Source organism: Corythoichthys intestinalis, chromosome 3 (genome assembly GCF_030265065.1).
Source record: "Corythoichthys intestinalis isolate RoL2023-P3 chromosome 3, ASM3026506v1, whole genome shotgun sequence".
NCBI classification, from domain to species: Eukaryota; Metazoa; Chordata; class Actinopteri; order Syngnathiformes; family Syngnathidae; genus Corythoichthys; species Corythoichthys intestinalis.
Genome location: NC_080397.1, coordinates 66,695,687 through 66,714,150, shown reverse-complemented (window position 1 = coordinate 66,714,150; position 18,464 = coordinate 66,695,687). Strand labels below are relative to the sequence as shown.

Genomic DNA, 18,464 nt, shown 5'->3' with positions numbered 1-18,464 from the left:
TGCACAAGACCTGAGACTGGGACGGAGATTTATCTTCCAACAGGACAATGATCCAAAACATAAAGCCAAATCTACAATGGAATGGTTCAAAAATAAACGTATCCAGGTGTTAGAATGGCCAAGTCAAAGTCCAGACCTGAATCCAATCGAGAATCTGTGGAAAGAGCTGAAGACTGCTGTTCACAAACACTCTCCATCCAACCTCACTGAGCTCAAGCTGTTTTGCAAGGAAGAATGGGCAAGAATGTCAGTCTCTCGATGTGCAAAACTGATAGAAACATACCCCAAGCGACTTGCAGCTGTAATTGGAGCAAAAGGTGGCGCTACAAAGTATTAACGCAAGGGGGCCGAATAATATTGCGCGCCCCACTTTTCAGTTTTTTATTTGTTAAAAAAGTTTAAATTATCCAATAAATTTTGTTCCACTTCACGATTGTGTCCCACTTGTTGTTGATTCTTGACAAAAAATGAAAATTTTATATCTTTATGTTTGAAGCCTGAAATGTGGCGAAAGGTTGCAAGGTTCAAGGGGGCCGAATACTTTTGCAAGGCACTGTATATATCCATCTTGTGTCTTATCTTTCCATTCCAACAATAATTTACAGAAAAATATGGCATACTTTATAGATGGTTTGAATTGCTATAATTAACTCGATTAAAATTTTTTAATCGTTTGACAGCCCTAGGATCAACCCATTGTCAGAATCTAAGCTTGTGCAGTGGGACCTGAGTTCCTCCTGGTCCACGACAATGCCCAACCTCATGCGACTGGAGTATCCAAGCAGTTTCTGAAGGAAGATGGAATTGATAACATTGATTGGCCCCCACGTTTGTCTGACCTAAATCCAATAGAACACCTCTGGGACATTATGTTTAGGTCCATCTGGCCCCACCAGGGTGCTCCTCAGACTGTCCAGGAGCTCAGTGATGCCCTGGTCCAGATCTGGAAGGAGATCCCCCAGGACACCCTCTGTGGTCTCATTAGAAGCATTCCCAGGCATTGTAGTGAGGTCATACAGGCACGCGGAGGCGACACACTACTGAGCCTTATTTTTGACTTGTTTAAGGGACATTACATGAAAAGTAAGATCAGCATGTAGTGAGTTTTCCACTTTCATTTCGAGTATAACTCCAAATCATTTTGCTGTCAGCACATTCAACTATGGAAAGAACAAAGTACAGGTTGTCCCTGTTTTACGAAGGAGTTCCGTTCCTTCGCTGGCGATGTAACCCGGATTTCCGCATAAGTATGAATTATCCATTTAAATTAAGGCTACAGCTATCAATTTTTTTTAGTAGTCGATTAATCTATCAGCAAGTTTGTTCGAATAATCGAATAATCAGATTAGGAACATTTAATGAGTTGTAGAATATATTTTAAGAGATGCAAAAAAATTCTTCAAACTATTGCACTTTCATGTAAAAATAAATTACCGTATTTTTCGGACTATAAGTTGCACCTGAGTATAAGTCGCACCAGCCATAAAATGCCCAACGAAGAGTAAAAAAAAAAAAAAAAAATCAGTCGCACCAGAGTATAAGTCGTATTTAGTTTTCATTCATTTTAAATAATATTCTGTCCGAACAAGCTTAACAGAGAATCCACACCATGCCATCACACACCAAGCAGATGAATATGTAACTTTTTCTCCGCAGTGACAAAAACAGCTGACATTGGTCCCCATTAGGTAGGTAGCCTACCATATGTAGCATATGGAACAATGAAATTAACAGTTCACCTGCTGTGGCCTGAACGTAGTCTCACAGTTTCCTCCTGGTGCGCATGGACTTGAATTGCGTGCCCGCTTGTGCAGTCCCTGTTTTTTCACCTCTTTTATCAACACCATCGTCGTTTTGGGGCTTTTTGAAGAAACTTCGGACACTCAGTTGCCTTGACATTTTTTCAGAGTAAGGCCAACGACGTCATGTATCAAGAGAGACAATAGCTAATTAATAAGCTCACTCGCCACCCTATGGTCTGGGGTGTAAATTGCAACCAGTCAAAATGACGGATGGACTTCAGTTTTTTCCGTCACCGTTTAAAAAAATCGGTCAACGACGGAAAATATTCGGTTAACGCGACCCCTGCTCCAGAGTATAAGTCGCACTCCCAGCCAAACTATGAAAAAAAACTGCAACTTATAGTCTGAAAAATATGGTAAAATATGTTAGCTTAGCTTCAAATGGTATAAATAAAATAAATAAATGAGGATCTAAGTACAACAAAAAAACAATTGGCTAACTTGCATAGCAAAAGTCCGCTAGCTTAAATGCTCTAAAATGCTAATGTTTTTTTTACAATGCTCTTAAAAAATTGCTCAAACTCATATTCCCACAATGAAACGGCTAAATATACATCCAAACTAAATTACGAATTTATAAAAAAAAAAAATATTAGCTCAAACAAAAACTTACCACCTCATGTTGGTCTTAATAGGGAGCATCTGAAATCAACCATGTTACATGAGTTATTTCATATTCACTGTTGCCGCTAGGTTGCAGTTTATCCACCCAAATCAGTAAAACGAAATGAAAAAACTTTTAAAACAAACCATTACAACACCACTCTAATTAAACTAATACTCAAAGCAGTAAAATTTAATTGGAACCTTTTTTTCTAATCAAATTACTCGAGTTAGTCGATTAATCGTTGCAGCGCTAGTTCCCTTCATTATTTTTTTTTTTTTGCTGTGTACTTTCTCATGGCACTGTATTGTACGTGGACATCACATTGTATATCATGTAGGCCACACTTATCATGTTGTGGCTTACTGTTGTGGTCAAAAGTTTACATACACTTGTGAAGTCATAATGTCATGGCTCTCTTGAGTTTCTAGTTATTTCTACAACTCAGATTTTTCTCTGATAGAGTGATTGGAACAGATACTTCTTTGTCACAAAAAACATTCATGAAGTTTGGTTCTTTTATGACTTTATTATGGGTGAACAGAAAAAAGTGATCAAATCTGCTGGGTCAAAAATATACATACAGCAGCGCTAATATTTGATAACATGTTCCTTGGCCATTTTCACTTTAATTAGGTGCTTTTGGTAGCCATCCACAAGCTTCTGGTTGAATCTTTGACCACTCTTCTTGACAGAATTGGTGCAGTTCAGTTAAATTTGATGGCTTTCTGACATGGACTTGTTTCTTCAGCATTGTCCACAAGTTCTCAATGGGGTTTAAGTCAGGACTTTGGGAAGGCCATTCGAAAACCTTAATTCTAGCCTGATTTAGCCATTCCATTACCACTTTTGATGTGTGTTTGGGGTCATTGTCCTGTTGGAACACCCAACTGCGCCCAAGACCCAATCTTCGGGCTGATGACTTTAGGTTATCTTGAAGAATTTGAAGGTAATTCTCCTTCTTCATTATCCCATTTACTCTCTGTAAAGCACCAGTTCAATTGGCAGCAAAACAGCCCCACAGCATAATGCTACCGCCACCGTGCTTGACGGTAGGCATGGTGTACTTGGGGTTAAAGGCCTCACCTTTTCTCCTCCAAACATATTGCTGGGCATTGTGGCCAAACAGCTCGATTTTTGTTTCGTCTGACCACAGAACTTTCCTTCAGAAGGTCTTATCTTTGTCCATGTGATCAGCAGCAGATCAGTCGAGCCTTAAGGTGCCGCTTTTGGAGCAAGGGCTTCCTTCTTGCACGGAAGCCTCTCAGTCCATGGAGATGCAAAACACGCTTGACTGTGGACATTGACACCTGTGTTCCAGCAGCTTCTAATTCTTGGCAGATCTGCTTTTTGGTGATTCTCGGTTGAATCTTTACCCTCCTGACCAATTTTCTCTCAGCAGCAGGTGATAGCTTGCGTTTTCTTCCTGATCGTGGCAGTGACAAAACAGTGCCATGCACTTTATACTTACAAAAAAATGTTTGCACTGTTGCTCTTGGGACCTGCAGCTGCTTTGAAATGGCTCCAAGTGACTTTCCTGACTTGTTCAAGTCAATGATTCGCTTTTTCAGAACCATGCTGAGCTCCTTTGACTTTCCCATTGTAGCGTTTGTGGGCGTTTGCATCCAATGAGCCCTATTTAAATGGCCTCAGAGAAGTCACCAGCGCACCAATCATAATCACTCACAAGAAGTTAAGAGGCCATGCTATGAAGCTCATTTCACTGACACAACTTCTTTTTAAGTCACCAAAATTGCTCATTCGTGTTGCTGTATGTATATTTTTGACCCAGCAGATTTGATCACTTTTTCTGTTAACCCATAATAGTCATAAAAGAACCAAACTTCATGAATGTTTTTTTGTGACAAAGAAGTATCTGTTCCAATCACTCATCAGAGAAAAATCAGGGTTGTAGAAATAACTGGAAACTCAAGAGAGCCATGATATTATGTTCTTCACAAGTGTATGTAAACTTTTGACCACAACTGTACAGGACACAAAAATGTATCAATGTATGGGGATGTCCAATCTTTGTGGGGTTTTTTGAAAATACAAAAAATATTCACTTGCCCTATTATAGGTTAACGAATAAGTGTTGTAGCAAAATACATGCAAGGTGACGTAGCAATGAATGTTGTTGACATATTTAATGCAGGTTACTTCATCACAACAGTCATCTCGCAAGGAAGCTGCAGTGATGATAACGTAACTTTTGTACTTGAGAAAAATAGTAAGTGTTGCAAGGAACACGGTTTTTGCCAAGAGGCAGTCCCTGTTGGGTCTTATCATTGAGAATGTTCATGCGTTCTTCATGAAATCTTGATAATGTTCATGCATGATGCTGTTCTGAAAGCATTCCTGTTGAAGTTCGGCAGTTCAAATGTTCAATGCCGCGCATGGGGAGGTGTTAATGCATGCTGAATCCCTGTTCGATTTTATTGGTTAAGAGTTGAGTGCTGTGTCCATGTGTTCCATGTGAAATGCTAGCTATAATTTTATGTGATGCAGCTCAGAAAGGCATCGTGAAGTTCTGGGATGAGTTTGGATACTTGTCAGCAAGCTGGTCTGCACCTCCGTCTTCGGAGGCTAGATATAAGAGACGTCGTGCCATGGAGATTCCACTTACCATTCAGTGTGGTAAGTCCCAGATGCTGGCACATTTGCCACAAACCTGCAGGTACAAGACATTTATTGATTTTTTTTTTTTAATTATTATTTCAGATAAATGCTTAAAGTGGAGAACACTGCCATTCCAGATGGATGCTGTTGATAAACGCTATCCAGACAGTTGGGTGTGTTTGATGAACCCAGATGGCACCCAGGATAGGTACAGATGCACGCATATAATGTATAATATAATATATAATAATTAGGGGTGACAAACGATTAAAATTTTTAATCAAGTTAATTACAGCTTAAAAATTGTAATTAATCGCAATTCAAACCATCTCTAAAGTATGCCATATTTTTCTGTAAATTATTGTTGGAATGGAAAGATAAGACACAAGACGGATATATACATTCAACATACGTGCTGTATTTGTTTATTATAACAATAAATCCACAAATGGCATTATTAACATTCTTTCTGTTTAAGTGATCCATGGATAGTAAGACTTTTAGTTCATAAAAGATAAATGTTATAGTTACAAGTCATAGTAATTTTATATTAAAACCCCTCTTCATATTTTCGTTTTAATAAAATTTGTACAATTTTCAATCAAAAGTTAATATAATAAGAATAAAAATAACAATAATAAGAATTGAGTGACCAAACGCTGAGTAATGCCAGTTCACTTTGCATTGTTGTTTAGCTGTGTGAGAATAGGGCCTCATTACTACAGATTGAAGTGCTTTTCTTTTTGTAAACATTATTTTTTTTGAGAGATCGCATTATTATTTTTGTTGTGCTTTCACTAAATGATAGAGGTGTGCAAAATTTCCGATTCTTAGATAATTCGCGATTCGGCCGTGGAAGATTCGAGAACGATTCACAAACATCCAAATTACGATTATTGAAATATGCCAAGTAAAGCGGAAGTACAACACACTCAGCGCGCCGTGCGTTCAATGAGGAACGGAGCGAGAGTAGCTAAACATCATGCTTTTCATTACCCGGCCCCTCGGGTAATGCCAATGCTCAACTCACGGCTCTAGCTCAACTCATGCCACGAGATAAAAAAAACACAACAACATACCTGACTGCTGCCGAAAAGCTGCTACAAAGTACATTCAATTACTGTTAGTTTTGTATATTTGTTTACTGCTATATGTTAACTTGATCCTGAAATAGTAGTTTGGTTTAGCCTGAGAGTATTTTTGAACAATTTTGGAACTAATGTACAAAACATTTTTTTTAAAAAAAGGAGGGGGGTGCATCAATAATCATTTTATAATCGAATCGGAGCCTCTGAATCGTAATCGGAATCGAATCGTTAAGTTCCCAAAGATTCCTAGCTCTACTAAATGATACTTCTGTTTGTTGTGAAGGAGTTGCAGAAGCGTATGCCAATAAACGGCGCAGCCCAAAGAATGCCTGTGTCCACTCGCCTTTATAACAGATATATCTCTGAGCATATCTTACCCAAAATACAACAAGAGACACGTAATTGCCACTAAAAGAAAGCAAACTTACCAAAATATGTGTGGAGCACAAAGCAACAGCATAAACGTCTCACAACTACTAATTCTCCCACTATTAGAAGGAATAACATTAGTATGGAACGGCGCTGCGCTGCCCCCAAGCGGCCGGTGGCATTCTCTTCACTCTTAATGTCCATAAACGGCTTCATTGAAATCTGTTTGAGGCAATGCGAGAGCGGCTCATTCAGTGCATGCGCTAGTTGCATCAAATATTTTAATGTTATTAATTTAAAAAAATATTTAACGCCCGTTAACGCGATAATTTTGACATCCCTAATAATAATATATAATAATGTAATATATTTGTAATTATATGTTTTATTACTTTTCTTGGTGAATATTTCTATCTGGTGACGCGGTAGTTTTATGTAATGAGTTTATGATTCATTTATTTTTAAATTTACAGTAACAAATCCCAAGCATCTTAGTTCAGAGACATCTAGAGCAGGGGTTTTCAACCCAGTCCTCAAGGCACACTGTGGGTCCTGGTTTTTGTTCCAGCCGATCCAGCAGAGACAGTTGAACCAATGAGGCTTCTGCTAAAACAAGCCACACCTGACTGCAATCAACTGATTGCACTTGTAAAACACCAGATTGGGGAAAAAGTGTTGTCATCTTGTTTGGTAAGAATGAAATCCTGCACCCACAGTGTGCCTTAGTGGAATAGGTTGGGAACCCCTGATCTAGAGGTCACTCTAAGCACAGCTGCTGTGCTGAACCTTGATCAGCCCATGCACAAAAGCTGCAGACTTGTACATTTGACTTCTGCATACACACCAGCGCAAAACCGATACCAATATTTTAATTATAGTAATTTAAATGCTCTTATCGGCCATTATCATCAAGCAGTTGATAGTATCGGACAACTTCAATTATAAGGTTTCATTCATTAATAAATACTGCAGGAGAAAGTAGTGGCTGGAAGGCAACGCTGTCCAATTTGCAAAGGGTTTCGCTCTGTGACACTTGGGTTGTGATTTCATAGGTGTGACGCTCCTGAGAAGAAACCCAATTTGCCATGTGGTATCCTGAAAAAAGAAAAACAAACAAGTGAAGACAAACAAAAAGAGCTTGAAGAGAAAATCAAACAGCAGCAGGATAAACTGGAGGCCTTGCAGGTAGCTCATTGAATCAGCACAGCCTGAATTTTGCACTGGTACCTCACTAATTTCTCTCTCCTCCTCTAGAAAACCAACACTGTCAAATCTGCAGCAGACATTAAGAAGTTACCACTGGATGTTAGCATGAGGCCAGCAGCAGAGAGCCCCTCAAAGGTGCCCATTGGACATCTTCTCATTTTTTATTTCGTTACCCTCTAATGTGGCTAGATTAGGTTTTTGTTTTCTTTATACAGTATTTGAAGCTGCCCTTTGGGTAAAACTAACAACAAACGTACAGTGAGGAAAATAAGTATTTGAACACCTTCCGATTTTGCAAGTTCTCCCACTTTGAAATTGAAATTTTCATGGTAGGTGCTTGTCCACTGTGAGAGACTATCTGAAGCAGGATTTTTGTACCACTGCTCCACACAGATCTTACCTAGATCAAACAGGTTTCTGGGCTGTCACTGAGAAACATGGAGTTTGAGCTTCCTCCAAAGATTTTCTATTATGTTTAGGTCTGGAGACTGGCTAGGATTAAGATGTGTTTTGTATACTTCTTGTAATGTGATTAGAAAAAAACAATTACCAAGGGAAATGGTCATGTGTAGCTTTTTTATTTTGTGATAATTAATGGTAAACTACTGCCATTTAGTGGCTGTTTTTTAAACTTTCACTGCCAATTGCAAGCACTTTACAGTTAAGGTGGCCAATTTGTCAATCACCTACCTACCATCTTGACTAGGTCCTCTTAAAAGGGAAACCTGTTGTAATGCAAATGTAATTTCTGAAGTTGCTTTACAAAAATAGTGTAAAATCCATTTTATCCTGGGGAAAAAAATTCTGAAAGGCCTTATATCTAAATGCGTTTTAATTGTATCTTCAATAAATGTGCATTCTTTTGTCAAACACCCTTAGTAATTGAGGTTAAATTTGATATTCAGTGCTTTATTTTTTTAATATGAATCAATATTATCTAAATATTGGGTGCGAGAAAAGTATTAATTTTCAGTTGAAATTAGTGATGCACGATAATGCAGTTTTCAACCGATACCGATAACCAATAATCACCTCCTTCCGGTCGATAACCGATAATGTCAAGTCGATAACTCTATTGAAAAGATATACATATATACAAATTTAAATTATAAAAAAGACGAAATGTTACTGTGCAAAAATACAATTTATCGCTACTTTTTCCACATCAAATGTGAGCAAGTAGTAAATTCCAACGTCAACAACAAATCATTGTATATTGATTAATATTCATAATGCTTGCAAATTAATTAATTGCACAAAAAATGCCTTTAGGAGGGGTTGGGTGTCGGTTGCACACAATTGAAAGCTAAATAAATTATAGAATTATCGGATTGCATTATCGGTTGAATTTTTTAAAATATCTATTATCGGTGTGACGTCATAATTGCCATTATCGGCCGATAATTATTGGTAACCGATATTATCGTGCATCCTAGTTGAAATGGCATTAAAAAAGGTCTTAAAAGTTTTGAATTTAGATTTATCAATCCTGGGGGGACCCTGTAAAAATGACCGTTTATCTTCTCTGTTACTGCAATCAAACGCCCTACATGCCTTCACCATTTTGATTAATCAATGTTAACGATTGTCAGGAAGGTTTTTGGGTTTGTTTTAGGGCTGTCAAACGATTAAAATTTGTAATCGAGTTAATTACAGCTTAAAAATTAATTAATCGTAATTAATCGCAATTAATCGCAATTCAAGCCATCTATAAAATATGCCATATTTTTCTGTGAATTATATATATATTCTGTAAAATAAATTGTTGGAATGGAAAGATAAGACACAAGATTGATATATACATTCAACATACGGTACATAAGGACTGTAGTGGGCATTTCACTCTACTGTCATTTAAATCTGTCTATGCTGTCCTCACGCCGAAGCGTCTACTTTTTCCAAAGCTAGACAGCTAGTGAACGACGCCTTAATAATCAGACTTCTTCCTTTTTCATCTGATTTATTAATAAAATGGCCTCAAACCATTGTCCTCTTTAGACCGTCGTAAAGCTACAAAAAAAAGTACACAAGCATTGCATTAGCAACAACGTTAGCTTAGCACGCTATACAGGTTCACTAAACATAAACAAAAAGCGTCTCATACAAAAAATATAAAATTTCGCTTCTTAACATAATATGTACATTCTTTACAACAACCATACTTAAGGACAAATCTTGTCCAAGGATCATATAAGCACAACAGAGACGTCTTGCAGCCATATTGAACTGGCAAGAAAACAATAAACCATGTTGCAAAGCGACCACAAGAGTTCGCTGTTAGACAGCATAAAAAGCCTTGCTGTAAACCTTACCAAAAGGCAGAATACTGTCTGAATGGGACATGTGCATTAATTGCGTCAAATATTTTGACGTGATTAATGTAAAAAATTAACTACCGCGCGTTAACGCGTTAATTTTGACAGCCATAGTTTGTTTACTAGGCGGTGATTCCTTAGACAAGCAGAAAAACACGCAGTAATAGGAGGAATGTACGTAGCGGTAATATGTAAACACAATGAGCTGACGGACAATATGGCGGCACCAGTCAGGGGGGCGGAGTTGTGACGTCGCATGATTGGGGTCTATAGGAGTCTTCCTGATTGTATGGTGTGGGCAGGTGTTTATATCCAGTGAACCGCATCAAACTGGTCAAAAAGTCACTCAAAAAGTCCACCTCTTATTCCACCACTTATTCGTTGGACGTTTTAAAGGCGACTAACAGGTCTTTGAGGTTCAGAACTCCAGCTAACAGACCACTGTTCACATACTTATTTGCGCCAGCATAATTCAAATGAATTGTTTAAAAAAATCATACACTGATTTTTTTTTTTTTTTCTTTTCTGTAGATCAGGGGTGTCCAAACTTTTTCCAAAGGGGGCCATAAATGGTGCGGTAAAAATGTGGGGGGCCGACCTTGGCTGACGTCCTTTACGTAGAACAATATATTTAAGCAAATTTTAGCAAGGTATTCTGTGTATCATATTTGCTTTTTATTTCTTTTTAATTAATTATTTCAACAATCTCGCAACCAGCCTTTGTGGCGTTCTCTTTCGACTCTCGGGCTCTTGCGATATATATAGATTAAACTAGCTTCAATTTGCTTCATTTTCTCGCTACGTATCTTCCCTGTAATCTTGTCGTACATGTCAGCTTGTCTTGTTTGGTTATATCGCCACACATTGAACTAAAAACAGCGACTGTCTCTGCAAATGACGCAGACACAGTTGTTGCGTATTTTAGTGAAGAAATACAGTAGTCCAATTTCCACCTATCCTTGAAGCGTCGGCCGTCACAGTCAACTTTCTTTTTTTTTTTTTTTGTTGATTGTCGCCATTTTAGAAAATTGGGAATAAAGGGTAACACGAGGTAATGTTGCTTGTGGTGCTGCTTCCTTTTACAGTGGTACCTCTACATACGATCGCTTCGACACACGAACTTTTCGACATCCGACGTAAAATTTGACTCGCCATTTGTTTCTACATCCGACGACATGCTCGAAATACGACGACAATGGCAGCACCGCAGACGAATGCACGGCGGATTTTCTTGTGTGACAAATCAACACAGGTTTCAGAAAAGGTTGGTACAGGTGGTGAAACAAGGAAAAAGTTGACGCTTACCTTCTAAATAAAGATGCAAATGACAGAAAAATAAGAGCGTAGGGTGGGCATCCGTGAAATGGCTCAACAATACATCTCCACGGTCCTCCTCCGACCATCGTTCGCCAGTCTTTATAAGTTAAGCTGACAATTCTTATTGTGGTAACATCTCCAGAGAAATCGCCAGCTTCGCCACGTTTTCAGCATTTCTTTCACAACTTATTCAACACAAAACGCCTGCTGTCTGCCGCAATTGACGATGTTCTCAAGAAAGCATTGAAAGCGAAAGTAAACTTTCACCCGCTCCCCTCCCTCTTTGTCACGTCAGCGCCGTGGTGCCTTCAGTTACAGAAAAAAACGTCCGCCTTATTAGAACCCATTTCGTTACACTATTAAAGGAATTATTATTATTATTATATTATTAATCCGATTTTTATTTATTATTTATTTGTTTTGCTATATGTAATTGCCATTTGTAATAGTACCAGCAGTATTTTTTAAGGATTTAGTGCAGGTTTTTGGGCTGTGGAACGAATTAATGGAATTATAATGTATTCCTATGGGAAAATCCTGCTCGACATACGACCATTTCGACTTACAAACAAGCTCCTGGAACGGATTAACTTCGTATGTAGAGGTACCACTGTAGTGGGTAAATGAGGAGCAGCATTTAGTGTGTAAGCTACTTCATATGCTGGTAGCAGTACTGCTGACCAATTTATTAAGTCTGTGTGTGGGCTAGGGCTGGGCGATATGGCCTTAAACACGTATCACGGTAAATTGAACAGATTTACCTCGATAACGATAAATGACGATAAATTAGCCCAAGCGGACTGTTCTCTCATTTGAAAATCTGAATCAATTCATGAACTACAGATTAACAGTTTCTCGTTGATTTATTTACCAGCTTTCAATTTGATGTATTTAACAATTGTACATGCAGTCTAAACATATATAAAATGTATTGTAAACAATAAGAATTCAATTATGAACATTTATGACAGCATGTATGGCTTGAACAATGTACATTGTCAAAATCAATATGCCTGTGCAAACATGTCATTGTAACACAAACGAATTGTAGCCTGAACAGTACACTTCAAAAGACAACTTATTGTTAATGGATGCTGTGACATAACTACTCAATACAAGTGCTTACTTCATGGTTTCAGGTTTTTTTTTTCCTCCAGTGCATTTTTTAATACATGCACGCACACATGAACCCCCAAACAGACACACACACATTAAAGCTATGTTAATCTTCTGCAAATGAAACATTTAAGATTTTATGATAGCAATAATGACACAGAATTAAGCACATACAGAAAAATAGCTGGGGCCATTAATCGGTCATCACTGTTGGATTGTATTTTATGCTGAATGCTTTACCATCACAAAAGCTATCAGAGAAATCACACGCAGATAAAAAATAACGCGACATAGTAATTGCTAGATGCAGTCCGTGCCCAATCCACTCATTAAGTTTAGCCGTTTCGACAAGGTTAGAGCCGCTATCCGACTCCACCACGTTCATTTGTAGCGTTAACCGCTAGCGTTAGCCGCTAGCGTTAGCCGCTAGCGTTAGCCTGTGGCCTGGCTACCAGTAGAAAGCACTGAAAGCACCATCTTTGGAAATCGTGAGAACAAGGGAGGACAGCGGGTGAAAGCCCATCTGGATGCCACCAAGAGTCTACTGAATGTCTGGCGAAAGTTTGGCGAACCTCCCTTAAGCAACACTCCATCACGTTTTGCTTGTAGCGTAAGCCACTAGCGTTAGCCTACCGGGCTTCTGTTTGTTTGGCTTCCTGATGACCGCGTGACTCCCTACGTAAGCACACTGACGGCTTTCTTAAACAGTAAGGAACATAGACGAACAACACAGAGTCAAAGCGGAATGAAAAGACTATATTTTCTTGTTTTATTAAATTACCGAATTTACCGACATGGTCAAAATTACGTCGGTCATCGTGAAGAATTTCGGTGACGGTAAATTTTCGGTTTACCGCCCTGCTCTAGTGTGGGCCAGAAGTTATTGATTTTATGACAGGCTGGGGGCCAGATAAAATTTGACCACGGGCCGCATTTGGCACCCGGGCCGGACTTTGGACATGTCTGCTTTAGATTGTCTCTCACAGTGGACAAGCAACTCCCATGAAAATTTCAAACCAGACCTTCATTTCTAAGTGGGAGATTAAATACTTATTTTCCTCACTGTATGTTTTATGGTTATGTTAATATTACATTATTTTAGCAGTATTTTTGTTGTTGCAACAATTTTTCTTTTTTTTTTCCACCCCAAACGGTTCCATTGAAGGCGAGTCGCTCCTCAGAGAGGTCTGTGACCCGCCCCCGTTCACCGCCGCTGCCAGCTCACCTCAAGATGCCACAGAGTACTCTTCCACCCCGCGCCGTCACTCAGCGGTCCACGCGGACACCTGCTCCTCCCCCTGCTCCACCTAAGGTTGAACCATCCCGAGCCAAAGCAACGGCAAAGTCACACGCAGGAAAGCCCACTGCCAAACCTTCCAAACCACCCCCACCAAGCCGCCCTTCAAGGGTAAAAATACATGTCATACTCATACATAGACTTCACTATCAGTTGATGAGACGGCTCTTACAGACATTGCGCCACGGCTTTCCCTAGGGGGCCGGGCCAGGCAGAGCGTCATGGTAGCTTTTACTGCGATAAACTCAAACACGTCCTAATGCCGGATTTAAGTGAAAACGGCACGGAACTTTTAGTGCATACATGTAGTGCTGCTACGGTTCATCGATTAACTGGAGTACTTCATTTACAAAAAAAGATTCAAATTAAATTTAGCTGCTTCGAATATTCGTTTAATGAGAGTGTCATTGTAATGGTTTATTTTTAAAGTGTTTGCATTTAGTTTTAGTTATTTTTGTGGATAAACTGTCCTGTAGTGGCAACAGTGAATATGACATAACTCATTTCACATGGCTGAATCCAGCTGCTCCCTGTTAAGAACAACATATGCTAAGTTTTTGTTTGCGCTAATGTTTTTTTTAAGCATTTGTAATTTAGTTTATAGGTATATTTAGCAGTTTTTTTTGTGGTAATATGTGTTTGAACCATTTGTAAAAAAAAAAAGTTAGCCTTTTATAGCATTTAAGCTAGCGGACTTTTGCTATGTGATGTAGCCAGTTTTTCTTTTGTTGTACTAATTTATTTATTTTTATACTGTTTGGGGCTCAGCCCAGGTATTTAATTTTTTTATGTTCACTATCCAACTAACAAACTAACTAGTTCGTTGATTAATCGACTACTAAAATAATCGCCCTACATACAAGCAGGTAGGAGTGTCTCTCGAGTGATTTGGTCGTGGATTCAAGGTAATTAATGCATAAAATAGCATCATGTATGCACTTTGAAACGTGAAAAAATAAAATAAATGGGAAAAAAATAGCATAAATTTAGCTTGAAATATTTAAGTAAAATGAATAACTGCCTGTTCCTTTTTGCTTTTAACCAAGAATCTAGACTCTTTTACGTTCGTGTCTATAGAAATTCTGAGATTTACACATTTATTTACAAGAATTTTTAACTTAAAAAGCAGTGTTTTGTGATGGCCGCCATGTTGGATTTTATATCAATACACAATAGCGTAACTTTACATTCAAATAATCAGGTAATTTTTTTTGCCAACTGTCCATTTTGGGGGAGGGTGGCAAAAGAAGTTGTAATTTAGACATTTGTGGTTCCATACAAAAAAATATCCGCATTTACGTGTTTTATATAACATTTCAGTCTTAAAAACGACGAGGGCCAGATAGCCGGCAAGGCGTGCTGAGGCAATAGTGACATCAGAATTCAACCTAAATAAGTTGAGTCTGCATTTAGAAAAATGCAACATTTGCTTTTGTTATGGTGTTATTTAAAATTAAGATGATTCTGCATGCTTTCTTCAAGTATTTAAGTTTCGGATCTGAAAATTGAGTGATTTATTAGCTGTTGAAAACTTGCTATTTTGGGCAAAAACTCAAATGGTATATTAAATATTGCTATTGATCCTGAAAATATAGGTGATTATCTTTGCATTTGGGTATTTTTGTACATCTAGCGTAAAATCTGAGAATTTTATAGCCATTTTAAGTTTTGTTAGACTTATATAAAAAATGATTAATCTGGACTTTATTAGGGAACAACTTTGAATTTTTTTTTTTTTTTTTTGATGCCGCTGCTCATGGAGACTCAAATATGCCTAAGGGGGGTGCTTGTTTTGGTTTTAAGTCGCCAGCTGCTTTGGTTTTGAAAATATTTGAATTTTAAGTTTTTGTGTGCGTGTGTGGGTTTAAAAAAATTCTGACAGACTTTATAACGTTACTTTAAATGTGTTTAAATTGTATCTTCAATATATGTGCATTCTTTTGTCAAACAATCTATTGAGGTTAAATTTGCTGTTCAGTGCTTTATTTAATATGATTCAATATGATCTAAATAATTGGTGCAAGAAAAGTATTAATTTTCAGTTGAAATGGCATTAAAAAAGGTCTTAAAAGTCTTGAATTTAGATTAATCAATTCTGGGGGGACCCTGATGAAGTAAGATTAACAACACTGTTGAAAATAAAACCCCAACGGAGCGGCCCAGGTTCCCGTCAACTGATATTGAAGTCTATGTGTTATATTAGCATGAAATTCATTACTAAAAAGTAAACTTTTTTCTTTTATAGACACTCACCAAAGCATCAGCTAAACCTGCTGCTGCACTACAACGTAGGAGAATAATTGTGCAAGAGGACAGTGATGATGATGAGGAGGAAGAGGAAGAAGAAGAGGAAGAGGAAGAAGAAGGAACTGGGGAGAGTGAAGATGAAGAACCCCAGACAAAGAAGTCAAAGATGGACACAGCGGCTGGTAACCGGGCTAAAGCGGTGGAGAAAGTCCCACCCGCCAAACGTGGAAAGTTAGACGAGGTAAACATCAGTAAATATGATCAAGATGAATATACACTTTGGCCAAAGTGAATGTGCGCATGCATGAATAACTGCATCAGCGACTGTGTTGCTTGCTTAAACTCTACCAGCATCAGTTCTCTTTCATTGCCATCTGTTCCATTGAAGAAAGCTATCAAAGAAAGAACTTAGTTTTACGCTAGCTGTCGCTACAAGCTCAAACAAAGCCCGTCTGCTGTGAACCTAACAGGTTAGCAAACAATCACAGCCTGCGAAGAAAGGAGTAGCTACTTCCCCACGACAGAGCCCTGTTGCTAAACCCAAGGTAGCCCTTACCCCTCGCTCGAACTCTTTGCTTCTCCTAAGCTGGCTTGAGGCTTTTTCCAACTTTTAATTATTAAGATGGTTATTATAACGCCCACTTGAGGTGGAGCCGTTATTCTCCTAACTCTGTGTTGAGCAGTCAAGATGCTTTCAGCCTGAAATTCACTGCAATTTCACACCTTTCACTAACATGGATTGAACATGTCTGTACATCCATTTGCATTCAAATTTTACAGTGGGGAGAACAAGTATTTGAGACACTGCCGATTTTGCTGGTTTTCCCACTTGCAAAGCATGTAGAGGTCTGTAATTTGTATCATAAGTTCTCTTCAACTGTGAGGGAAGGAATCTAATACAAAAAAACAGAAAATCACGTATGATTTTTAAATAATAAATTTGCATTTAATTGCATGAAATAAGTATTTGATACATCACAAAAATCGAACTTAATATTCTGTACAGAAACCTTTGTCTGCTATTACAGATACCAAACGTTTCCTGTAGTCCTTGACCAGGTTTGCGCACGCTGCAGCAGGGATTTTGGCCCACTCCTCCATGCAGATCTTCTCCAGAGCCTTCAGGTTTCAGGGCTGCTGCCGGGCCACACGGACTTTCAGCTCCCTCCATAGATTTTCTATCGGGTTCAGATCTGGTGACTGGCTAGGCCACTCCAGGACCTTAAGATGCTTCTTACGGAGCCACTTTTTAGTTGCCTTGGCTGTGTGCTTTAGGTCGTTGTCATGCTGGAAGACCCATCTTCAGGGCTCTCGCTGAAGGAAGGAGGTTGTCAGCCAAGTTCTGGCGATACATAACCCCATCCATCCTCCCCTCAATACGGTGCAGTCGTCCTGTACCCTTGGCAGAGAAGCAGCCCCAAAAAATGATGTTTCCTCCTCCATGTTTCACGGTTGGGATGGTGTTCTTGGGGTTGTACACATCCTTCTTTTTCCTCCAAACACGACAAGCCGAGTTTAGACCAAAAAGTTCAATTTTGGTCTCATCCGACCACATGACCTTCTCCCATTGCTCCTCTGGATCATCCAGATGGTCATTGGCAAACTTCAGACGTGTCTGGACATGCAGTGGCTTCAGCAGCGGGACCTTGCCTGCGCTGTAGGATTTTAATCCATGACGGCGTAATGTGTTTCCGATGGTTTTCTTCGAGACTGTGGTTCCAGCTCTTTTCAGTTAATTGACCAGGTCCTACCGTGTAGTTCCTTATGATCAGTGATGCCCCACGAGGTGAGATCTTGCATGGAGCCCCAGAACGAGGCAGATTGACCGTCAACTTCAACTTCTTCCATTTTCTAATAATCGCACCAACAGTTGTTACCTTCTCACCAAGCTACTTGCTTATTTTCCTGTAGCCCATCCCAGCCTTGTGCAGGTCTATTATTTTATCCCTGATGTCCTGACACAGCTCTTTGGTCTTGGTCATTGTGGAGAGGTTGGAGTTTGTTTGTTTGAACATGTGAACAGGTGTCTTTTATACAGGTAACAAGTTCAAACAGGTGCAGTTACTTCCGGTAATGAGTGGAGAACAGGAGGGGTTCTTAAAAAAGAACTAAAAGCCGAAATATTTACGAGTTGGTAATGTATCAAATACTTATTTCATGCAGTTAAATACAAATTTATTATTTAAAAATTATACAATGTGATTTTCTGGATTTTTGTATTAGATTCTGTCCCTCACAGTTGAAGAGAACTTATGATACAAATTACAGACCTCTACATGGCTTGCAAGTGGGAAAACCAGCAAAATCGGCAGTGTATCAAATACTTGTTCTCCCCACTGTATATGCCTTAATATGGTTTGATTTGGGATACATTTCCCTGTGCAGGTGCCAGAGAAGGCGCCAGAAAAGGCGCCCGAGAAAGCACCGGTGAAGGCACTACAGCAAGAACCAGAGAATGCTTCGAAAGGTATCAAATTGAGCGTA

At 38.9% G+C, this 18,464-nt stretch overlaps 1 protein-coding gene across 4 annotated transcripts in view; it reads left to right on the top strand.

Annotated features, from left to right (window-relative positions):
* The window catches only part of LOC130913171 (ATPase MORC2-like), a 64,518-nt gene that overhangs the window by 34,179 nt on the left and 11,875 nt on the right, over nt 1–18,464 (top strand). For 2 of the 4 annotated variants that reach the window (XM_057831541.1, XM_057831544.1), the window contains 9 exons: nt 4,562–4,636; nt 4,915–5,043; nt 5,128–5,233; nt 7,535–7,667; nt 7,737–7,823; nt 13,602–13,844; nt 15,979–16,221; nt 16,451–16,525; nt 18,366–18,447. In XM_057831541.1, the coding sequence (XP_057687524.1) occupies nt 4,562–4,636; nt 4,915–5,043; nt 5,128–5,233; nt 7,535–7,667; nt 7,737–7,823; nt 13,602–13,844; nt 15,979–16,221; nt 16,451–16,525; nt 18,366–18,447 (1,173 nt within the window). The remainder of the gene's footprint in view (nt 1–4,561; nt 4,637–4,914; nt 5,044–5,127; nt 5,234–7,534; nt 7,668–7,736; nt 7,824–13,601; nt 13,845–15,978; nt 16,222–16,450; nt 16,526–18,365; nt 18,448–18,464) is intronic. The other 2 variants (XM_057831542.1, XM_057831543.1) reach the window with 2 other exon arrangements.